The 24,438-nt window shown below is 46.4% G+C and overlaps 5 protein-coding genes and 1 non-coding gene across 6 annotated transcripts; 2 read left to right on the plus strand and 4 right to left on the minus strand.

Annotated features, from left to right (window-relative positions):
- Positions 1-4,445: 4,445 nt before the first annotated feature.
- TrAtP1_013102 lies at positions 4,446-4,529 on the minus strand. Its single transcript has one exon. It is a non-coding gene; the product is annotated as a tRNA-Thr (tRNA).
- A 1,431-nt stretch (positions 4,530-5,960) lies between these two features.
- TrAtP1_013103 (uncharacterized protein) lies at positions 5,961-9,201 on the plus strand. Its single transcript, XM_014088328.2, has 9 exons — positions 5,961-6,045; positions 6,111-6,332; positions 6,410-6,511; positions 6,598-6,638; positions 6,691-7,531; positions 7,595-7,870; positions 7,920-8,012; positions 8,069-8,400; positions 8,541-9,201. The coding sequence occupies exons 2-9, from the start codon at positions 6,224-6,226 to the stop codon at positions 9,153-9,155; spliced, it is 2,409 nt and encodes an 802-aa protein (XP_013943803.2). The 5' UTR covers positions 5,961-6,045; positions 6,111-6,223; the 3' UTR covers positions 9,156-9,201.
- Positions 9,202-9,315: 114 nt separating this feature from the next.
- On the minus strand, positions 9,316-11,697 carry TrAtP1_013104 (uncharacterized protein; the record flags this gene model as incomplete). The annotated part of the gene is made up of 1 exon (XM_014088739.2): positions 9,316-11,697. One exon carries the CDS (start codon positions 11,695-11,697, stop codon positions 9,316-9,318), a length of 2,382 nt encoding a protein of 793 aa, XP_013944214.2.
- A 4,802-nt stretch (positions 11,698-16,499) lies between these two features.
- Positions 16,500-17,828, minus strand: TrAtP1_013105 (uncharacterized protein; the record flags this gene model as incomplete). The annotated part of the gene is made up of 1 exon (XM_014088740.2): positions 16,500-17,828. The coding sequence occupies one exon, from the start codon at positions 17,826-17,828 to the stop codon at positions 16,500-16,502; it is 1,329 nt and encodes a 442-aa protein (XP_013944215.1).
- A 1,284-nt stretch (positions 17,829-19,112) lies between these two features.
- Positions 19,113-20,888, minus strand: TrAtP1_013106 (uncharacterized protein). Its single transcript, XM_014088741.2, has 4 exons — positions 20,705-20,888; positions 20,180-20,594; positions 19,399-20,114; positions 19,113-19,330 (listed from the first exon to the last, which is right to left on the minus strand). The coding sequence occupies exons 2-4, from the start codon at positions 20,530-20,532 to the stop codon at positions 19,290-19,292; spliced, it is 1,110 nt and encodes a 369-aa protein (XP_013944216.1). The 5' UTR covers positions 20,533-20,594; positions 20,705-20,888; the 3' UTR covers positions 19,113-19,289.
- A 699-nt stretch (positions 20,889-21,587) lies between these two features.
- On the plus strand, positions 21,588-23,484 carry TrAtP1_013107 (uncharacterized protein). The gene is made up of 2 exons (XM_014088742.2): positions 21,588-21,939; positions 21,998-23,484. The coding sequence occupies exons 1-2, from the start codon at positions 21,697-21,699 to the stop codon at positions 23,303-23,305; spliced, it is 1,551 nt and encodes a 516-aa protein (XP_013944217.2). The 5' UTR covers positions 21,588-21,696; the 3' UTR covers positions 23,306-23,484.
- Positions 23,485-24,438: the final 954 nt, after the last annotated feature.

The following is a 24,438-nucleotide window of genomic DNA, read 5'->3' on the forward strand; positions in this document are numbered from 1 at the left end:
CACGCGTAATCTGAGTTTCCCCGCCTCCTTTCTGGTAAGATCTTTCTTTAAGCTTATCTTCGAAAATGTATCGGAAGTTTCCGAAATGTCGACGTAGTGGCACAAACATGAATTGTGGAGATTAAACATAGCTCCACCAGAGACCGCCTATTAGACTCTCCAAACTGGTCCATGAATGATTCATCATACAGAGTAACTCTTCGATCTTATCGAATGCTCTTGCAATAAGAAGACTGATATGTCATACGCAGTCGTAGGCTCTTATCCGCTCTAAGATGATGTGTAGAGCCCTTAGCCTCTGGAGTCTGTACGCTTTGGAGGAACTGCTGGTCCTATCTAGCTATTCACAATGAATTCATTGCACAAGACTGTTCAACGGGAAAGGGAAATGTTAGTGTAAAGATAGTATAGCCAACCTAGCCTTACTCTGAATCCCCACGTAAAGCCTGCAGATTTGCCAAGTTTGAGATATCTTGCGGCTGAAATTTCCAAACGTAGCTATGCTGCCGACCAACACATTTTGATCTCAGCACAAATATTTCTGAAACAAGCAGATTAAAGCCAAGAAGGGGATGAACTAGCGCCGCCTTGAAAAAACTTCCTAAACAGGTTGTAGGAATTGTTTTTCGACTACTACAAGGGCAGGCTTTTTCAGATATTGGGCTCTAGTATGAATGGATGAATACTGAATTATACCAAGATCAGGGGCGACCTCAATTTTCGTAGCCTTGAATATACATAAATGTAGTCTTGTGCTTGTAGCTTGCGGCTACCTGTATTCGTCAGGGCTATCAGACAGTTTCTTTCCATCATTATCCGGATCCTTTTCTTATCTTAAACTACCAGATTGTTACGTACCAATCAAAGTTGAAACATAATAATTCCTACAAGTCGGTCGGTATCAATCATCTGGGAGTACTGTATGCTTCAATGGCGTACTTTATCATCCGGACTGGGATTGAGTCGATCGTAGGTATGCTCTCAGCATGTGTTTTTATTACTCCATCTCATGATTTACTTGTTGCATCATACTGCAAGTATTGCAAGAGGGCAGGGAAGAATTTGAGCAGAACTCTGAGGTCCTTTAAAACCCAAGTGTTGCTAGACTTTACCAAGTTACACGATATCCATAGATTGAGGCGTTAGACCAGCCGTTTAGCTTGAGTCTATCTTTCCTTCATTCTTATTATAGCCCGCTTTATTCTCCCAAAAGCAGTAGAATCAGGGCTTTATTTTTTTTTGTTCGGCCTCAAGCGATGATGCGATATCTTTTCTATTTATTCTGATATCGTCTTTTTTCTCCAAGATGACCCTTTTTATTCCTAGAGCTGACAAATGTGTACCTTGATGGCCGCGCACCTTGATGGCCTCAACCCCTCACGGTCTTGATCTCATCTCATTCGCTGTTTCTATGCGGCCTTTTGGGCATCACGTATCACAGAGGGCAAAATCAAGGAAAAGTAGACTCCCTTTTCCATCAAGGTTCGCAAATACGCTGGCGCTGATTGGCGTAGGCTTCTAGTTTCACCTACGAGACTTGTTTTAGCTCACAGAACGGCCAGTTGGGTTGAAAGCAAAAGCGGAGATGATGAAGATGGATGCCATGAGGCGAGGCTCCTAATATGACTTACTTATTGTGCATTGAAAAATATAAAAAGGAGGAGAATTCCTTCCATGTTGTCGTTTTCTGTATCTCTGCCAACCTCAGCAGCGTCTTCCGCAAATACTACACCGGACACCAACGCAGATGCTCTCTCCAAGCCGCTGACATTCAAGTTGACACCAACACGTCCGTTCAGCAGACTGAAATCGAGTCAAAATACAATGCTCATGCTTGGAATCTGTGTAAGCTTGGCGCCTTGAGACCAGTAGCCATCCTCGCCTATGCTGGATGGACTATTGAAGGGTAGACTTGGCCTGTCTCACGAGATTCTCTTCTCCCGTGCCACTGTTGGCCATTCATCTGGGAAAACATGCTCTTCTCTGTCTGCTACAGATATCTCAACAAACGAAATGCCAAGGAACTCTTTGTGGCCACTAAGAGTGAGGGTTTATAATCTTGTCAAGTAATCATCATGCCAATCGAGCTTCTGATTCGCAGCACCCCTGTGCTCCCACTCTGACGCCCGTCTATTCGCGGGATTTTACGGATGCCTACATGATCCTAACGGAAGGTATTGCTTGATTTTGATATGATCCCACGCCGCTGAAACACTCATTGCCCCGTTAGCTCCATGTCTCCCTGTCTTTGGCTCACGGGACATCGGGTAGACGATCAGCGGAATCATGAAGCTATCCAGGACCGCGTGACAGTTTTCACGGGATGGTCCAGGCTAGGTCTATTTGTGTATCTGCCCCTTTTCAGCTCGGGATTCATGCTTTTCTATCGCCTCCGGCGGCTGCCATTCGATAGTCTTGGTGGCCAACCCGTGGGGGCTGCCGTTAACGCCGCGTTGTTCACACCTTCACCAGTCTCTCATTTCCGCTTCCGATGCTAGTAATGCTGTGTTACGTCAAGTGAGAGCTGCACAGCCGCCCGGTTGCCGTTTGTCAACGGCTCGACTCTCGTGCAGGCGCTCCCAAAACCAATCAATGGCCTCGTTTGAGACCTCTCGTGACGTGGCCAATACACCCCCATCATCAGTAGTCATGTCGGCCAACTTTCTTATCTTTCATCCTCAGATAAGAGGGCACTTTATCGAGTTTTGTGAAAATCTTGAAGAATTTTTTGGCCCAGCAGTGTTGCCTTTCCAAGGGAGGAAGGAAATGGCTCCCGTGATCCCTCAATGACTGCTATGAGGCCAAAGCTCCAGTCTCTAGCTCTGCATATTTCCCTCATCAGTGCATATCCAAATGACTGTTCTACTTCCAAATACTTTGTTGGTATCTACTTGTAGAATTCGACCTCTATCCTGCTAAAGTGCGCGCCCTCGATTCTTTTCGTTGCTACCTATTAGCTATTGTTCGTGCAGTATTTCATATCTATCGTATCTGATTTTGATCCAGATTTCTTTCATCCATGGAAAACAAGTACAAACTATGAATTTGAATGGAGTATTTGACGGGTGCCTTTGACATTTATGTGGGACTGCACAAGTATCTTCAAAACAACCGTATGTCTGTATGCCTTGACATGCATATCTCACACCATTACAATGACCTATCCATTCCAGCCGTTACTGAATACGCTTAGGATGCAACGAACTTGAGTGCCCCTGCAGTTGCCACCCGAGAAATCTCTCTTGATGCCCAGCTTGTTGGCTCTAGCAGTTGAGCTCGGGTTGCCATCACCTGTTCCCCAGCCAATGAAGGCATCTGATGACCAGAGTGGATGATCAATGACATTTCATATTCGGTGGCCGAGCATGGGTACTGACGGATGCATGTGAAGATTTTCACGCCGACAGTTGGCCGTCCTCTAATAGCTTGCACTAGTTCGCTGGCTAAAGCTACTGCATGTGAGCTTTGAGGATGAAACTAGCTAAGAGTGCAGGATTTAGTACGTGGGGAGTTGCAAGTGGAGAGGAATACAAATGACAGGTTCAAAAGTTTGAAAAACGCAGCTTCGATCTGTCTATAAAAGCACCAGCTATCGCTTGCTTTTTCAATTTCTTGCCATCACTACAACCAGCAATAAGATCAGAAACACTCAACAAACAACCATCTTTACAACTTTTCGACGACTTTCAGTCTCAACTTCAAAATGTCTCCCTGGTGAGTACATCCCCGGCTTTACTCGCAGCAACCTTTCTCCGCCTGATCGTTTGGCTTTCTGGATGTATTCTTCATATGATCAATATGGGCGGGAACGTTTCGATATATTCTATGAAAGACCATTTTGGCTTTGAATCTATATTAACATTTCTTCTCATAGCTCCTGCAACACCTGCAACTGCTCCACAACCTGCAGCGACTGCTCTTGCTGCAAGGTAAGCCTTATCAGCCCAAGTTGATGTGGACTACACCAGACAAAGGTCTAACAGACGATGTTTTACAGCACTAAATGTTCGACATGTTTCCAGTCACTAGAATGACACTGCAACTCAAGAGCGGCTGATGGACTTGGATGATTGACAAGACACTATTAGTGGGGCATCTGGACATATAGCTACCGCCATGGACGATCTAGCATAAAAAATCGAGAAAATGAATAAAAATATTGTTTTGAACAACTATCAATGCGTTCATTGGTCTCTAGTCACTGAACGAGTGGCGTTGTATATGCGAAATAATCGTTTTTGTAGCTTAGCTGCGCTAGAAACAAGAGAAGCTGATGGCACGGCACATCGGAACTGGGCTATGACAGCGCGATGGAATGGTGTATTAGGCAATAAAGAGCTCGCACGAGGCTATTGCAAATCTTACCCAACTTTAACCAAAAAGAAAAATTAGTGAAAAAAGGACTTCAAGGCTACGTGAAAAGAAGCCGAGAATGCAAAAAATGATGCCCACTATCAGAGTCGAACTGATCACCTTGTCATGTCAGAGAAATTTACTAGTGACACGCTATACCGCTTAGCCAAGCGGGCTTTTTGATGACAGAGATCAAATAATAATGGTATATAAAGCAACTCAATTTTGCTGAAAGGATCATTTTTTGACAGAGATCACCAGCGAAATTTCGCAAGCGGGCAAGAGCTATTATGTTATAGCTAACTTTTATTAAGCTCTATGAACTCAGTCTTCTTTTTCTCATTATTCTATACCACTTAGCGAAGCGGGCCTCTGGTTATTAATGTTGCTGATCTGGTTACTATTGTATATAAAGGAAACTAGCTGATCAGCATTGATCACGAGCGAAATTTCTAACTCTATTGGCAAAGTCTGTAGTTTACACCAGCTCTTCGTTGATGTAATGCTTCTGATACTGTTTAACTGCTTTAGTTGAACTGATTACATGCAACTTCTATTACAGTAACCCATTCCAAAGCCGTTATAGAAACATCAAAATTCAGCTGGTTATAGTTCAGAATGCATGGCTATTGTTGGAACTCGGATCGTATAAGTGCTATTGCGACAAAGGTTCTTCTTTCGCAATATAATCTATTAAATATCAATTTTAAGTGAAAACTAGCTCAGCGCAACTGGATAGAGATTTGACGCACTTTACTTTTGTCTTACTGACAGAGGAATCGCTCCTAGCATTTCGCATCGGATATTTCACACGCTCTGCAAAAGTCTTCGGGCTTCGGACTTCACTTTTACTGCTAGTTATGCCGAGCCAGAGACAACGCTTCTCATCAACAATTGTTCACAGGCGTACCGATTTTATGTCCGAGATTAATTGCGAACTGGCAGCACTATTCTGTATATTTGACATCTTCACTTTCATCTCATAATACTGCTTCCGACGGGTCGCTCATACCTATAACGGCATTTGCCCAATCTTCATCCAAGTTGGGAATGCGGGGGATAATCGGAATCAATCAAATGCTGGGGTAGCGGGAATATGGACGATTCGCTGTAGCCATTGCCGAAGACTTATCCATCTGAAATGCAACATCAAGTCATTTAGCGCAGATGCCTATGCAAAATTGCTCCTCATATGATCCTCATTGCACGTGAGAATCTACCTACTTATTTCTGTTATACCAAGTATTGGTGGAGGCGATTTTGCCGGAATAATGCAGTTAGATCATAGGCCTGTTTAGTGCCTGGAACTTGCGGGTACCAAACGCGCCTGATCTCTGTATTCAGGCGAGATCAACGCACATCTTCATATGCAAAATTACAAATATTTCCGACGGGAAATTTGCCCTTGCGCGCTGCAAAAGGAAAGTCCATAGTCTAAGCTACATGATGAGAACTGGCTTTCTGAAGTGTATAATTGGTGGGCTTTAATGCTAATGGGAGTTTAATATGGCGGCGCCCGCATCATGGGCTATAGCAGCTTGCGGCTAACCATGCTGCGAATATGGAAGAGCTTCATTTACCGCACCTCGGCCGACACCAAGGATTCTCCATGTTGTGTTTTCCTGATGAGGGTAAACATTCGGCTTGTTTATGGAGTAAAACTCGGACCAGCTCTCCGGATTGAAGATTCAGGTTTGAACTTCCCTTTTGATAATGGCATATTCAGTATGATAACCGACGGGCCTATAACTCCAAAGCATCGAGTATAAATATAGCCATGATGCTGGGTAAACTCATATGTGAAAGGCGACTCTCGTGAATCTTTCCATCATCTCAGCCTGTTACTCGGTAAGACGGAGGGTTCGTCACAATGGGCTTCTCTCGCGCCTTGGTTACGGCACTCACGTATGGGTCTATTGCCCAAGCCACATACGATGTCTTTGACTATGTAGACCCATTAATTGGAACAACCAATGGAGGTAACTACTTACCAAGACTCATATGAGAGTTCTTTTTGAAACAACTGAGGGCAGGACAAGAGCTAACAATACTCCAGGACATGTGTTTGCGGGCGCAACTCTTCCATTCGGCATGGCCAAGGCCGTAGCCGATTCAGTAAACGATAATGCCGGCGGTTATGCTTCAGATGGCGGCCCCAGTAAGTTTAACAACGAGACTGAGAAATAAATCTTGGGAGAGAAAGCCGTAGAAGAACGAAAACTTTGTCTAACGATGATACTTTAGTTACTGGATTTTCGCACATGCACGATAGTGGGACAGGCGGTGTAAGTGCTTTGTTGTTGAGAGTTGAGCCCTCCCCGCTAATTGTTTCTGAAGGGAGCTTCTCTTGGAAACTTTCCTCTGTTTCCGCAAAGCGGCTGTTCTGGCGGCAATCTTGACAACTGCTATTGGACCAAAAGTGACCGCCAATCGATGCCTATCAACAGTTCTGTGGAGGCCCATCCAGGATTCTTTTCGGTTACTCTCAATACTTCCATCACAGCAGAGATGACAGTGGCGAACAAAACAGCGCTATATCGATTTACATTCCCTGACGAGCCTGTGCCAATGAAGGGAGGCGATGCGACGGGTGCAAATGCTATCCCATATGAGCCAGTCATTTTGGTCGATCTGACAGATCTGTCGGATTCCAGAAGCAAGGGAAGCGTGAAAGTTGACCCCAGCAGCGGGCGCATTACTGGATCGGGCACATTCAACCCGTCTTTTGGAGTCGGCACGTACAACTTGTATTTCTGTGCTGACTTCAAAGGAGCCAGCATCAAGGACACTGGCGTCTTCCAGAATAACAGAGCCGGAACAAACTTTAAGCAGCTCAATACAGAGACCGCAACGGTTACAGGCCCACCTGTTCCCGGAGGTGCTTTTGTCCAGTTTAACAAACCCAGCAACAATCAAATATTGGCCAGAGTAGGTTTGTCATTCATTAGTGTGAATCAGGCATGTGGCAATGCCCAATCCGAGATTCCTAGCTTTGACTTTCAAGGTACCCTGGATACGGCTGAGGACGCATGGCGAAAGAAGCTGGGTGTTGTGCAAGTCGATAATACAGGGGTGGACACCGACATCCTGACGACGTTCTATTCGGGGCTTTATCGATCCATGATCTCTCCTCAGGATTACACTGGAGAGAATCCACTGTGGCAGAGCAGCGAACCTTGTAAGTCTTGTATCAATCCTCGCTACAGTGAATGGAGAAATCCTGTGATACTAACTGTGGCAGACTATGACTCTTTTTACTGCATCTGGGATTCCTTCCGCAGCATTCACCCTTTGATTACGCTTGTCGACCCATACAGCCAAACACAGATGATCCGCGGACTCATTGACATTTATCGCCACGAGGGAAAACTGCCCGATTGTCGCATGACTTTCTGTAAAGGCTGGACACAAGGAGGCAGTAATGCAGATGTGGTTTTAGTTGATGCGTATTTGAAGGGACTTCATCAGGGTATCGACTGGCAGACTGGATACGAGGCGTTGATCTCGGATGCCGAAGGTACGTACCTTTTCATCCGAAACAGGACTTCATACTGACCTACAATAAGACGAGCCTGTGAATTGGGGAATTGAGGGACGTGGCGGCCTAACCAGCTGGAAGACGCTTGGATATATTCCCACTGATGATTTTGACCCTAATGGTAAGCTGAAATTCATCTATTGGACACTGTAGCATCGGATACTCACCCAATACTAGGGGTTGGTACCTTTTCACGATCCATCTCAAGAACCGTCGAATATGCTTACAACGACTTTTGCATTGCCGAAATGGCCCAGTCTATCCACAAGACAGCTGATGCAGAGAAATATCTTAAGCGTTCCAAAAACTGGAAGAATATGTGGAACCCGAACCAAAACTCATACATCTACGTCAACCAGTCTGATGGCTCGACTGGCTACGTCGACAGTGGCTTCTACGGATTTTTGCAGCCGAGATATTTGAACGGCACATTCGGCTATCAAGACGCGATGTTATGTACACCGATGTTTTCTTTTGACTCTTGTTACTTGGTTCCTACTGGCCATGAGGTGAGATTTCTCTTGTAGTGGGTGGAAACTGATCCCGACGAATCGAGAGTGGATATCATTGGAAGCTCGTCGGAACTTTTTTCTCCCCACTATACATTATATTTATGCATTTCCTTACTAATTCACTTATTTGATTCTAGACCTATGAGGGCAGCAGCTGGCTTTATACATTCTATGCTCCTCACGACATGAGTGATCTTATCACCACCCTCGGCGGCCCAGATACATTCACCAAGCGCCTTCAATTCCTTCACACGACTCCAAACTTGCTTTACTTTGGCGATGAGCAGGCTTTCCTTCTGGTCTTTCTCTTTCACTATGCTGGTCGTCCCGGCTTGTCTTCGTACTTTAGCCACCACTACATCCCTTCACTGTTCAACGCCGGTGTAGATGGAATTCCCGGCAACGACGACTCCGGCGCCATGGGAGCTTTCAGCACTCTTGCCATGATGGGTATGTGGCCAATGGGCGGGCAGAACGTCTATCTCATCTTGCCGCCATACTTCCCAGAGGTGAGCATCAAGAACGGCCTGACGGGCAAGACGGCGACGGTGAAGAACATCAACTTTGATGGAGGGTATGAGAATATTTATATCCAAAGCGCGAAGCTGAACGGAAAGCCGTATACGAAGAGCTGGATTACGCATGATTTCTTTGCGAATGGAGGCGTGCTGGAGTTGACGCTGGGGAAGAATGAGAGCAGCTGGGGCATAAGCTCATCTAGTCTGCCGCCTAGTTTAGATCTAGACATCTAGATTTATGAGTGAATTAGTGTAAATGGTTTACAAAGATTTGAAGACTTTATTGGCCTCTTTATTTCCCGGCTCTCGCGAACAATCAGCGTCAATATTGTAGCCTCCAGCTTGAGCAGAGTATCATTGGTATTGTATATAAATATTAAGCACCCGCCACTCGTTATTCGATTATGATGTCTTCTCCCAACTTTCTCATTGGTAATCTTCCCAATAAGCCTTCCAGCCTTCCAGAGCTCCTCAAAACGTCCTTTGCATCTTCTGGAAAGGCCATTCTCATCCTGCCCACGCGCTCCCATGACCCTCTTCCTGTCCTCTCCACCACTAGCAGCATCACCGTGGCCTCTTCTACAAACCACAGCACGCTCATTTGCTCTCCTTTCCCATGCCGTGTTATGTATTCTTTGATGCTGCCGATGCTGTTTTCGCCTCCTTGACAGGCGGTTTCTGTGCCGCTGCCTCGACTCATCCGCACGTCAACGCTGAGGCCACTGAACTGCCAGCCTTCAGAATGAGTCTTTGCCTTTACGCGATCCAACACTAACGGATCTTTTACGTGGAGGGCATATCTTGCTGGACGGAATCGTGGGGGCGAACTAAGCTGCTCTGCAAAATCGTACACCACAGAGCCGTCTGGCCCAAGTACCTTCATTTCTGGAGAGTATGTCCACTGCACAGACGATGGCTCGTTTCTTGTTAGCTGTGTTGCCGTCACATAGTGGTGATTGAAAATCTTTCGACTTTTCAACTTCGTCTCGGGATCGGCGGCGATTGTCACGGACGAGAAGAGCTCAACTGGGCCAGACCATCCTGCCCACGTCCAACTCGGCAAATGGTTCCTTCGTTGTGGTTGTGTGCCGACTTTGTGATGCCAGAAGCACATTGACAATGCGAATAGATGTCTCGTCCTCGGCATGCCATTGCTTTCTTCCGATGGCTCTGTCGGTGCCCATATCGGGATACCCACTAGATCGCTCAGTTTCCCCCTTCCAAGCGTGTTCTCCAGCTCTCGCCAAAGGCCCAAGCACGCATCCAACGAATCCTCGTCCCGGCTCAGGTTCCTATTTGTGTATTTCGTAATATGCTGGTCTACTTCGCGGAACAGGCTCAGAGTGCTCGCTTCTCCCAGCTTCTGGGGTAGCTTCTTCCACCGCTCCCAGCTACCGTCCATGTATGAGACGCCATTAAATAGTCCCGGACGCACGAAATCGCACATGCGCTTCTCTGTGGGATCGTGGTAGAACTCAAGCGGTAGATCCAATGTCTCAGGGCACGCCAAACCCTCGCACTCCCAGTACATTTGCTGCTCTGTGAAGACCAGGCGTCGTCGGGAGAGAAGTCCTTCTTGGTATGTCCATCCCCTAGTGTACCATGTTGAGCGCTCAACGAGAAGGCGTGGGTCCTGCAGACTTGAAACGAGAGTCACATTGGATGTAGTGAATTTGTATTTCGGCTGAGCAGGTCGTGAGGTTGAGCCAATTCCAGGCAATCCGTGCATGGCACTCTCACCAGCCGCGGCGATAATTGTGAATGCGGCTCCCCTGTAAATCTCATCCATTCGATGGAGATGCCCCCTCCTCTCTTCCGGTTTTGTGTCGTCTATGCAGAAGCGATCTACCCAAAGATATCTGAAGCCGAGTTCAAGCGCTACTGTAGCAGCATCTCTAACAACACGCGGCCAGTTTCCGTCCTCTTTGGTATCGCCCCATACGTAACTCAGCGCTACAAAGTCTTCTCGCAGGGATGCTTCGACCACCCGTGGAGGGGATTGGCCGCAATCAATGAGTCGGAATCCCTTGATCTCAGCTTGAACCGGTCTCCGCGAACATCGTCCTTGGTGGTGGTTGTCGCAAAAGTGAAGCCACTCTCGCACAAGGCCTAGGTCGGCATTGTTTCCAATTTCCCGCCCCCAGATCCCCCTTTGTGGCCAGAAAGCATCATCGGGTAAGTTGAATGTTGGCGATGGTTGTGGCGAGGATGTTTGAGATAGAGCGGTTAGTTTCCTTTCTCCACCGCTTCTTCCTCTCGCAGTGTCTACCAACATCTCAGGCCTCGTTCGAAGCAACATGGCCGATTCTCGGAACCATTCAGAATCTACGTCAGGATCCTGTCCGTTGTGAGCCTTTGTCTTGGAGATGACCGAGAAGAAAGCCGGACTGAGTCCCTTGGCTCGTCCTTTGGCCGGGTGATCCTGCATCTTGGCTGAGTCGATGAAGTAGCTCGTATCGCGCGTTGACAAGGCCACCAAATTGTATTCTCCGGGCTCTTGACTGGGAACATGAACCTCCCAGAACAGCTTACACATCGGACATGTTGCCGACCAGCGGTTCTCCTCCAGAAGCTTCAGCCGTGACACAAAGTGCTCCCTAGTCTCAAAATCCGAGGCCCCGCCATTAGCTGGCTTGGTGAAAGTTGCGTCCACCTCGTCCAGAGTCTCTTCGATTTCAGCGGCTATCCGCGCGCAAGCATCACACAGCGCCGGGTCGCGATTCACGCCCATGGCCGAGGGGGGGCCTCGAGTTTGGCCGTGAGCCCGAGGCGGCATCTGAGTGCGCCGATGGCGATCGGCTCTTCTGGCCGCTCAGCCGGCGGATCAGCGATGAGCGCCGCGACCCAGTGCCGTCGCTGCCACCCGGAGACGAGTCGACGGTGAGATGCTGGATCATGTTGCGCAGGGGGTTCCTGGACCGGCGACGCCCCGTCTCAGAAGCGCCGGGAGATGCGTCTCTGGGGTCCAGATGATCAGCCATTGTGCATTTTCCAGGGATCGAATCTGTCTGGTCTGATACGAGGCACTGTGCTGTTGGGCTCTGCAAGAAGCAACGTCGTTTGTGATTATCGTCGAGCTCTCCTCTGCGGTGCTTTGGGGCCGCGTCAAAAGGGGCAGAGGGATACAAGCGTGTTTTATGTTATAATGCTGGCTTGTTTATGGCTGCTGCAATGCCTGGCTCCTGGCGGCTAGAGAGTTGAAGGATTGGAAAGGAGCGAATCTGTTGAAATAGCTTCAAGCAGCACAAACAGGGGACAAAAAGGGTCCGTGAGTCTAGCGAGGGGGTTTCACTCCGTCTAAAGTGGTGGCGGCTTTAATGATGAGTAGGTATTTTAAGATCCTGTTCCATGTAGTAGGAGCTGTAGGAGCTGGGCGACGGGGATGGAGAGAGATTATACTATTAATGCAAGCGGAAAAAAGCATGAATATCATCGTGAATGGGGAGCAGCCAAAGATATAAACTCGCGAAAAACGAAGCCGTATATGCAACTGTATACATTCATACTGTATCCGTCTTTCTCTACTCCTGGGCCACCTCATAGGTCCAACACTCCACCTGTAATGGTTACACATTCCCTTGACACTGTGCCACTAACAAATGCAGCCGGAGTGAAAAAAGGGAAAGAAAAAACTCACAATTCGCCCCTTCGCATGCATGTGGAGTTTGCTTCATTTGCTCTATTACTCTATTACTCTATTAATAACTTGCAATCTTGCTGTGCCGCCCAGCGAGATAAAAAAATTTGATCCCATAGCCATTGAGGCGCAGGGCTGACGATGGCCACCCTGGCCCAGGCGCATTTCCCAGCAAGATTTGGGTGGAGAAAGGAGACAAGCTGCTGAGATTGCACATGATTCTCGTCGCAATGGATACCTCATGCATCAATGCAAAGCTTAGGCCTAGCTCTTTGACTCTTGTCAAGAAGCATTTCGAAACTAGTTTTCGGGCTTCGGCACAGGCACAAACAAACGCCCCATCCTAGCGCAACTCCAGCAACCCAATCCATGGTTTCTGAGAGTTGGCGCCGGCAACCAATTCTGGCGGCACGCGACTAGAAGATTCAGGCAGCATTGAAGCTCCAACCGTGGCTGGCGGCCAGCAAGATGTTGAAACGGCCTAGGATCTCGCATGCAAGTGACTGCTAAGGCGCTGTCAAACGCGTGTCCATCCGCACTTATACAGTACAATTCGATGTTGTGGGCGGCTCGTCCTGATCGCCAACAATAGCTTCGACCAACATTCCAGAAATGGCGTGTGCCTTCCATGAGTCTTCGGCGCTTACAAGTGTGCTAGGCTACTTACTCTATGGCTGGCTTCTCAGCCTCACTATAAGCTCGTCTCAGCTCGTCTTACAATAGACTCAGTATGTGATCAGCATACCAACTAGCAAGACGCGCATGTAAGAGGAACGAGATCCGCAACGTGCCATTTTGACAGCAGCCCAAGCGTTAAACCTGATCTGCCTCTGGTCTACTCCCCGATCTTAGGCTAGCATCTCTTTTCGACATGGACGGATCACATAATTGATGCCCGAGCGCAAAACTTCTTCCATAGAAATAGAACCCATATTCTAAGCCACCTTTTGCTCACTAGCAACATCGTGCCAGCAGCCATGACCCCATCCCGCTCCCCGCTTCTCTCCACTACATCGATCACCATGCCCTGCAGCTTGCTTTGTACAGTGTAGGCCAGTCAGCTAACGCTGCGATGTTTACACCGAAAGAGAGGCGAAGCTTAGGCGGTAAGCCGGAGCCGTCTTCCAAAAATAATGAAGCGTATATGAAGCGTATCGGTACCGAGTTTGCGAACAATGACCGAAAGCAACAAGACAACCCAAGGCTTGCTAACAATTCCCGAGAGGCTATGGCGATTGTATTTTCAAGGCTTTTAGGTTAGAATGAAGCGAAACTGCGCTTTAGACCAGTGCACGTCCGTCACCCCATGTGGAGGTGTCACAGCACAGTTGGCTTTCCACGGCTATTACATGCCGTATTAAGACAGTTGTCCATGTCCAGCTGATGATGACTCTCAGCAAAGAAAGTCATATTGCGGCTTAGATGATTGAAATTCTTGGTACTATTCTATAATTTCCCTGCTACTTCTACGGATTCTGCATTAGCCTTCGTAGTCCTCTCTATCCTCCACAAAAGATGGCGTAGCTGGCAATGTCTCGTATTGAGCTTTGTACACAACGTGCCTAAAGAAGCATTCGTACTAAAAGAAAGAAATACGCCTATTGATCAATTTTACGTGGCATGTACCGGAATAGATTTTTACAGTCTTCTCCCTCTGCACGCATTTATAAGTTCCAATCCATAGTGTTCACTCCTCCAACGCCGCCACCTCGCGTCGGCGTAATTAGGACAAAAGGCTGTCATCAATACATTGACACTGATGTCATGTTTTTAGGTGATGTAATCTGAACATTGCGACAGGGGTGGGTAAATCGCCCGCCTTCACTGCAAGCTCTTACCAGCTGTTTCTTACCCCGTTACAAGCAGATTCCCAATCTGTACGTTTTAGCAATATGTTCTCACTTGGAGCATAAGTACCTGTGAAGGACATAGAAACATTGATCTCCACGTTGAACTTGTCAGTGAAGTGATAAATTTGTGAACCTCACTCTGTTTCGCTCAAAGCGTCGCTGCTATTTTTGGAGTCACATAGGGTTACAGATAGAGATATAAGCACTAGTATCACATCCATCTCAGATCTGTTATACGCTGGATCAAAGCAACATATATTCATCTCGAGAGCTCTGTGTTATAATCGACGCTTATTCAATATCCCTCTGCTCGCTGCCATGCTTCTTCCACTTTCCAAAGCCAAGATAATCCGCGTATCACAGAAGCTTGCTGAATCACACAACGTGGCTTCGTGGGCAGCATGCCAATGTTGTCTGCTTTATCGGTCTGTCGTATGATCTTGATCGGTTTCAGGAAGTCTGACCTTCTTTCGGGCTGTAATTTGCGTTAGCAAAATATTGCAATTATAGGATACCATCTCTTTACCTTTATGTGCTAATGTCCATTTCAAGTTACCAACAGAAATCTTTACTTTGCACTTCGGTATCCTCCGAAATTTTTCGTAGTCCCATGTCGCCTTGAAGGTGATTATGAACACTGATAGCCCGAGTTTAAACTTCAGTGGGCTTGGAAACAAGCCTATCTTTATAGTAAACAATCCTCTTGATTGCTTGTACTTGTACCCCATTTTGCCACAGTTTGCTGGTGGCGGTCTGATGAAGACGTAGTATATACATCTTATCAAAAAGATACAGATAGATATGAGTGATACGCAGAATTCGAGCCGAGTCAGACTGAGATACACATCTTGAAGATTTTGTGGGGGTCCCCCCAAAACGGCCCAAATCAGTTCCAGCAAAGCCATAATGTAAAGAATGAAAGAATGCTGATATCGATGTTGCTGCTTGCATGAAAGAGGCTGGATTTGACCTCTAGCGACCATAAATGTCGAACTGAAAAAGAATCCACGCAGGTGTTTGGCATTATCTGCTCATATCGTGAACTCTAGCAAATGTGAGAAAATAAAAATAAAACATTCACCGTAGCAACCGCCCAAGTGGCATATTCCTGACGACACCCGGTTATAAATAGTGGTGCTGCCTGAAAACCTTCGAGAGTACACCAAATTAAAGTTCTACGACGCTGTAATCCTGCCTTTGCGTGAATCGATGGCCCATGATACCTGCCTTGGGCAATCTCGAATATACTAGTCATCCGCTAGGGGGAGGCACAGATTTCTTACTCTACTAAAATGCAGAAGCGGTTCAAACATTCTTCAGAATACATGTATTCTTCATCGGCATATTCCCACTAGACGTTTGAGTGCATCGCCATCGGGTAAAGCTATCCAATTCACAGGCATGTAATGTAAGCGATTCAGAGAAAGTCAAGGGTTAAAATGTAAGCATCCAAGGCACCTTCAAGTGTTTGCCTATAGAGTTTTTATTTTGCCGCTCTTAAATAAAAGGTAGTGGCAGGCCTTGATCATGCGTGTCTGGCTACTGACGGAGAGCCAATTTCCAGTACACTACCAAAGCTCTGTGTAGTCCTTGCCGTGCGTGGGGTACAAGCCAGATATCTGATCTCGTTCTTTCTGAATAGTGATATTTAGTTTGGTTCTTTCTTGGATAATGGCGTGCTTACTGGAATGTTTGTGTGGTTGATAGATACCAAGTTACATCTTCATGCTAGAGCTGCCCTATAGGTAGCCTTGCTATGAGCGGCATCGTCGTACTCTCCGCAAATGTTGTCAATATAGGCGTTCATCACTTTGCGCATTACATCGGAGCCTTCGTGCGGTAACGTAGAGAAAGATACAAAAGATTGTAGCTGAGACGACATAGTAATTGAGGACCCGATATTGGTCCCAAGAAAATATAGAATTACCTAGTGCGTCAAAGTAAATTGAAGAAGACATAGTGACATTTGGCCTCTAGTCTTCTCAGAATACTCTTACTATTCAAACTTAGGTTTGTAATGAGTTTTTTATCTGATCCTATAGAGCGCCTTGAGACTTTCTCGCTTGCGAATCATAAAACAAATCTCATACCCTATTGAACGCTGTCAAAGTTTTCCAACATTTTCTGCATCACAAATTCAGCCTTCTCCAAAATCTTCTTTGCCTGTTTCTCGTCATTCTCCCCTAGCACCCACCAGGGCGCAGCATTCTCAATTATCTTTTCTAGCCACCATGCCGTTTGCCAAGCGTCTCCTCTGATGCTGTTGGCTGGTGTAGCCACACCCTTTTCCTCCAGGCGCTTCAGATACGTGATGTAAAACTCCCTAGGCCAATCGCCTCCATCCAGCCAGTCATCCAAAAACTCGTCAAGAGGCGGGAAGAAGCCAGAAAACTCCCAGTCCACGATGCCCGTGATGCGTGGTGGGCTGCCAGTTACTAAGACATTGCGAGGAAATAGGTCATAGTGAGTAAATTGAAACGTGTTTGTCTGTATGGCGCTCTGTTTGAACATTTCATCAAAGTTGAGCTTTGGCAATCTTTCCTCACAAAGCGACTTGAGAGGGCCCAGGAGGTGTCGATTGGGTGCAAACGCGTCTGATGATTCCAGCTGCCTCAACTTGTTATTCAGCTTGAGCCTGTAATATTCTTGCATAGTCGCAATTGGAGTTGACAGCTTGATTTCCTCAACGATGTTGCCTCGAACAGCCATGTTAGAAATGCCAGGACCGAATGGCCGATCAAGAGTTACTCCATCTCCTAAGCCATTGGCCGATTGTTTTGCCTCTTCCCGGATCTTGAGGCTTCCGCAGTGCTTTTGGGCCGGAATGTTGAGGCGCCAGCTTGCTACAATGTCAGCAAGCTGTAGCGCGAGATCCGTAATTGCTGCAGTATCTAGCTCCTCTAGATTAACAACATTTCCGGACACTTTAGTTGTGAGAATCCAGCCAACATCGTTTTTGCTTTCTGCGTCTGGAGAAACAAGTGTCTCGAGAGACTTTGTCTCTGCATGATCCGTAGAAACAAAGGTTGCATTCGCTCCAGCTTCAGACCACGCCAGGACTCGCGGAAAGGCGAAATTTGGGCAGTACAATTCCAGCAGCCGCAAACAGGCAACTTCGTTTTGCACTTTGTCGCCGTCGTACAATGAGCCATTAATCTTGAGGACGGCGTCTTCTTCTCCAAGGGCCGCCGTTTCGTCTGCATGCTGCATCTTGAGAAAGTAGATTTTATTGTTGAATGATTTCCCTGCTCCTAACGGTGTTACGGATTCCACCTTTGTGCCAGGCCACCCATTGCTAATAATTGTGGCAATGGCTTGCTCGCTCATGGAAACGCCATGTGATGGGTGACTTGTCGGAACTTCTGCAGAGTCGACATATCCGGGCTTTGTGTCATTAACGACGGTCTTGATACTATCCATGGTCGCGCAAGTTGCCCTGATGAAAGTAATAAGGGGAAAGGGGAGGTTAGGCGAAAGCCAGTTCACTGTGTCTGACGTGTGTGGGCTGGGATAGATAGTGGTGGAATGATGAACAAAATTCTTTGCTCAAAACAAGAAAAAAAGGGAAGGTTGACCTGCTATCAATTCATTGCGCCAATCAAAAACTGAAACTTGTCAATTCAGTCCCTTGCATGCGAGCACTTCCGTGCGTGGCTCTGGCTGATAAAGTAGTATTCCGATTTGCATTCCAAGTATGGAGACCGAACGAAAGGAATGGCTCAGAGGCCAATCAAGTTAATGATACGTCATACTGTACTATTTTCTCATGTCTTAGAAGCTACAAATGAGTAGGTAGGCTCTGCGATCTTTTGCGCTGGGCAATCCCATACTTGCTGGAGTGGCCCCTATCCCCGCTATGCATAGCGATCTACCAAGAACAATTATGAAAATCACATTTATTAACTTTATGTATTTATGTACAGCTTCTCTCTATTTTATTCTCTTCTTTCTACTTTATCCATTCTTCTGGAAAAGCTCTCGTGCGTCTACCATTGAAGTCTTGGATTCGCTCCATGGCATATATCTAGAACCTTGGCTGCTGTCTAAGTGTTTCTCCTAGGGTGAATTCCAAAAAAAAAAAAAAAAAAAAAAAAAAAAAAAAAGGTCAAATGGACACCGATGCTGTTGTAGCCTGGGCGATAAAGACACTTCTAGCTGAAAGACGAATTCGGAAGAGAGATAAGCCAGGATACTAGAGCGGCCGAACTTGGCTTGAAAACTTTTTCTTGTGGCTACTGTAACTAGAAGAGAGTTACGAGAAGGTTTCCACTGCGATCTCCAAATTAAGGATATGTCTCGGATGTGCTCTTCCGGTTCTTGAATATTGCTCATTAATTGGCTTTTGTGAGATTGGCCATGGAGTATGTACAAGGGCGAGAGCATGGTTACAATTGATGCTATCGGCTCGCACCCTGTTTGTTTGCCTTTTAGCGGCCCTGGCCTGCACCAATCTTACTCGATCACTGCCCCTGACTCACCGGTAGGATTCCCTATCAAGATCTCAGCCGCACGCTTGTCCCACATTCAGCTCACTGGAGTGGTCGCCGATCTACTAGGGCAAACCGCCACCGCCGCTTCGGGGCGGCACGCGAAAGGCTAGACGCTGCCCGATGACAGCTGAATTCAGAGAGTATGGAGTGGTATCGTCATACCACCGAGTTGACAGGTCATGCTATCCAAAACTTCAATTACAGCAATAATGGTGCTCGCGATAAACAGCTCTATTGCTATCTGTTAGAGGAAGAAACTCATCAAATGGCCAACTCGCAGATGGTGGCACTATGTAGAGTATTTCGCTAATGAATGGTGAAAATGAGACTATGGAACTTTTTGCGTTGCGCTTTTCTTTGGAATCCATCCCTTATATGAGTTTGTCATTTATTACAGCATGGACTTTGACGATGGTGCTAGCTGGTAGAGCCCTTTGAGCATTTCATGGTCAGCAATAGCCTTTGCATTATCTGTTCACGGAAATTTGAGCGAGTCTTACCATAACTGAACTTAGTATGCTCCCACACCGTCATTGTTTGAAGCGCAGTACCGGTAAGCCATTTTTCAAACTGGCTGCTGCTGAGTTTGCGACTGAGAATAAACCGTATATTTTCTCCCTCCAAAATTTGCAGCGACTGATCTCCAATCCTCACCTCCTGTTCTTCCACAGATTTGATGCTTGTGTGAAAAGCCTCTTCTTGGGGGTCCCAAGTACCATTGAACGTCCATTTGTCTGCATCAAAAATGTCTGCGCCCAAAGCACGATTGACATTGCTGATACCGTTGAGAGCGAATTGACGGGAGAGCCCATCTGAGGTATCATATGCGCGGGAAACGGTCGAGGCGTCTTTATTGCCGTCAACTCCAATAAGAAATTGGATATTCGACGTGGATGAGCTGTTGGTATATGCAGTCGTGATGCCGTTAACAAGGTCTCGGAACTCATTTACTGGCTCGTTTGCTAAGCTGCTCCCTAGCCACAATACTGTGACTCTCTTTCCGCGAAGAAATTGCTGATTCGCCACCCAAGAAACGCCGTCCTGATATGTCATGCATAGGGGATGGCAGGCCACCAAGGGAGAGTGGCCTAGGTATAAACGGAGCTCTTCGAGGCTTTTTGCCAAGGATGATGCGCAAAGATCAAGAGCAAAGTATGTCACAGGTATCTCCCGTTTAGCAAACTCGCCAAGAATGATGGATGTCTTTGCTAGCGATCTAGGATTCAATGGCGTCAATAACAGTGTAGTTATACGACTAGAGCGGTCATTTAGAGAACATACCCGCTTCCTAACTCCAAAATTACCCCATTGGCTCCAATTGACTGTACTATTGCGTCAACGTTGTTGCGGATTACATCTGCTTCAACGCGAGTGAGATAATAGTCAGGCGATTCTGTGATCTTCTCGTAAAGATTAAGGCCGACAGCATCCCATAACAGAAGAGATGGTAGAGATCGAGGCGAAGACTTCAGACCTTGGCTGATGAGCTGCAGAATGTCAATATTATCGGAACTTCCAGTCTCAGCTGATACTTCTTCCTCGAAAATGTCGTTGGATGAGGGCTTTGCGGGCCTATTAGGCTCCCTTTGCCTATAATGGTTTCGGCCGTCCTTTGATCCGCTATCTAATCCCATGGTTTGTCGTGGCAGATAGATCTAGTAAGATGAAGCGGCAGTTGGATAAGATGATGTGCTCCCTGGAAACTGGTAAGATCAGATGTTCGTGTAGTGATAAGCAAAAGAGTAGATGATAAATCGAGAGTTATGCCTTCGATTCCACTACGAGCATAGTCATGGGAAGGCTTACTAGAGATCTAAACCCTTGTTGCTATCAATATGAGGAAGCTTGTCTTGGGTTGGCTATCAGGCCAATATTGCTTTAATGTAGACTAGAAAGACTGAAATGAAGTTTTGGGCGTCTCCACCCCATTGAATAAGCTTTATAAGGGTTATAAATAACTGCAAACGGGAGCCCCATCAACTTCCATAGGCATATAGCAAGCACTCTCTATCCATTACTAACTTCATGGGAGTCCCTGACAGACAAGTCTCTGCTCCTGTACCCTAATCATTCCCCCAATGCAGAAAATAGATCCGCTCATGACTCTCCTGGGGAGCACTAATGGCTTCGGCACTTTTTCTCGCAAGCTCATTGATCCAGGAAGCAATGCGCAGCACGCCATCGTACGAGTAATGAAACTAGTTTTATATGTGCATATGCCATGATTTCAACAAACAATATTGTTGGGGTCTGCGTATTTCTCAGCATATCAAGAGGCCTAAGAAGCAATTCTCTAAGCCAAGTATCAGTGCTTCGAGCAGGCACGCAAGGAGGCTTCTGCAGGGAGGAAAGGCCCAGGCGTCATAGGCCCACAATGCCCCTGACCCAAAAACCGCTGAATCCAGAAAAGTGCCTTGTTTTCCAGAAGCTGAAAGGTGAGACAAATGTCTCAGTTGTCAAGCCCAGCCACCGACTAGACTACATGTAGTTTTCACAGCATCTTTCTGATGCGAGCGGACCATCGCGCGGTAAGTAACTAGGTTTGATTGGGCATTCAGAATCGGTATTGGGAAGATGGACCGTCCCGCATGCTACTCTTACGGATCTAGTTAGGACCGACCCGTGTCTCACATCGGCCGACTTACAGCTGGGGCTTCTACAGAGCACATCTCCTTCTATTACATAGATATGTTCTCTCCGAATCTACTGATTAAGTTTAAAGTGTACATTCACTCTACAATTGAAGCCTTGGTCGTGTTGGAGCCACTACTATCAGCAGAAATCCCCTTCATTCAGCAATGGTTCATAGCGATAATGTGCCCAAAGGGGGCACAAGTGACAATGACCCTCGGGAAAAGCCAAAAATGTTTACAACATCAAATGGGTGCCCAGCAAAAAGCCCTGAATCTTCTCCTATGGCATCTAATATGCTACTTCTGAGAGATTTCCAACTTATCGATCTCTTGTCACATCTGAACCGAGAGAGAATACCGGAACGAGTTGTTCACGCCAAAGGAGCTGGCGCATTCGGAGAGTTCGAGGTATAATTGTATAATTATCCACGTTGCCTTGGTTCACGCTAATTTGGTGACTTAACAGGTTACGCATGATATCTCAGACATTTGTAGTATTGAAATGCTAAATGGTATTGGGAAGAAGACGCAATGTCTTGTTCGCTTTTCCACCACTGGCGGCGAGCGTGGCTCTGCCGATTCTGTTCGTGATGCTCGTGGATTTGCTGTCAAGTGCTATACCAAAGAGGGTAACTGGGACTGGGTATGGAACGATGTACCTTTTTTTTTCATCCGAGATCCCATCAAATTCCCTGGCATGATCCACGCCCAAAAAAGAGATCCTCGCTCCAACCTGAGAGACCCAACAAGATTCTGGAGCTGGGTCATCCAAAATCCAGAATCACTTCACATGGTCATGTGGTTGTACAGCGATTACGGCACCTTTTCTTCGTACCGCCATATGAACGGATATATGGGACATGCCCACAAATGGGTGATGCCAGATGGATCTTTCAAATATGTTCACATGTACTTGGAGGCCGATCTAGGCTACAAAAATCACTCGGATGAAGATATTCCGCACATGACTGGCAACGACCCTGATCACGCCGCTCGAGATCTATATGATGCTATTGAACGCGGCGAATACCCAACATATACAGCCAAAGTGCAGGTCATTGATCCAGCAGATGTCCGAAAATTTGGGTATAACATCCTAGACATGACCAAACACTGGGATATGGGGACATACCCTGCAGATCTAGGGACAGTTGGCGCCAGGGTGGTCGGAAAACTCACGTTGAACCGAAACCCTGAAAATCATTTTGCTCAAATTGAGCAAGCCGCATTCTCTCCGTCTCACTTGGTTCCGGGAATCGAACCTTCAGAGGATCCCATGTTGCAAGCCCGATTTTTTGCATATGCAGACGCACAGCGCTATAGACTTGGCGTCAATTACCAGCAGATTCCAGTCAATCAGCCAAAGCATGCATTTAATCCACTACTCCGAGATGGAGCAGCTTCTGTCTTAGGGAACTATGGCTCTCACCCAGGTTTCGTAACTCGCAAGGACACAATGCAGTTCCGCCACTTTGAAAGCTCGTCCACGCCTGAACACAAAAAATGGCTGGCTGAAATTGCTTCAGAGCCAAATGAGAGGAAGGAGGAGCTGGATCTTAGATTTGCTCACACCTTTTGGACGCACTTGGACGACCCGCAGTATGAAGGTTGGCAAGAAAGGATGGTGAGAAGTCTTGGTCGCGATATTGCAGGCGTTGAAATGGAAACGAGAGACCAGGTATTCCAAGTCTTGAAGAAGGTTCACAGCGAACTAGCAGCTAGAGTAGAAGAGAAAGTAGAAGAACGCCTTGCCCAGGCGAAATCACGTCTGTGAGTTCTCATTGGGAACATGTAACATTTACGCAACTGATAACCGGAAGAGGAGCAGCCACCAAGGATATCCTGATAACACTGTTGTAACATCCTTTTACTTTGTGGGAATATTGCTCACAAACAACCCTCGTCTTGATGCTTTCTAAAAATTTTACCCAAAAATATGAACGTTTTGTCGTGCGATAGAGATTTCTTGGCTGATTAGTCAAGTATAAATAATGACTTATGACGCGAGTAAAGCCTCAAGGTGCAAGGATAGTCTTGACGTGGATGGAATTTTCAGCCGTTGACTTCAAACTACAGTCACATCACTCTTGTTACATGCGTCATTCTACATGTGATCGAAACGAATTATGGCACAATTTGAAAGTAAAAATTCTAACTGCCATGGAAAGAAAGATTCAGCTTTTTAACTACTTCCATCTGTTGTGGATCGGTAATAAGGGGATCGGAGTTTTCAGTCCTATCGCCATCGGCGTTAAGGTGAAAACATAGCATCAAGGTTAACTGCGACAACTCGCATTAAAGCTGCTCTAAGACAAATTGCTTATTACTCATTGCGTAATCATGGTACACTGTAGCTTTATTGAATCTGAAAACTTCCCGATGCTACCTTCTAATGACAATAGGTGATGAATGATGTCTTTGTTAGCATAGGTAACGGATGCTTAGCATCTTAGATTTCTGCTAAAGGTTGATTTCTTTAGGCAAGTAATCAATTATTCAAATTTCGCTCATCTACGTCCATTATTTTCTCAAGTATAATAAAGTCATGTGAATTTTTTGAAACTATAAGCCGGCCACATTGATCGGCTTGCTGGCCGGCTACTTTGGTCGGCCCCTGTGGTCGGCTGAATTGGTCGGCCGTACTAGTCGATTATGACAGTCGGCCTTCTTGACCGAATACCGCAACGAATCTAGGTAATTAAGATGAAGCAAATAAGTAATATCGTGAGTCTTCATAGAGAGGAATTTTAGTTTCTACGTCGGGGATTCGGCAAAGTTTGCTTGTAACTCCGCCGAGATTACCTCAACCATCCTTGTAATGATCCATAATGCACTGTAGTGTTTAGATATTATAAAATACTCTGGCAATGAGCAGAATTACTAAACGGTTATTGTGTTGGCAGATTC

Source organism: Trichoderma atroviride, chromosome 7 (assembly GCF_020647795.1).
Source record: "Trichoderma atroviride chromosome 7, complete sequence".
Taxonomy (NCBI): domain Eukaryota; kingdom Fungi; phylum Ascomycota; class Sordariomycetes; order Hypocreales; family Hypocreaceae; genus Trichoderma; species Trichoderma atroviride.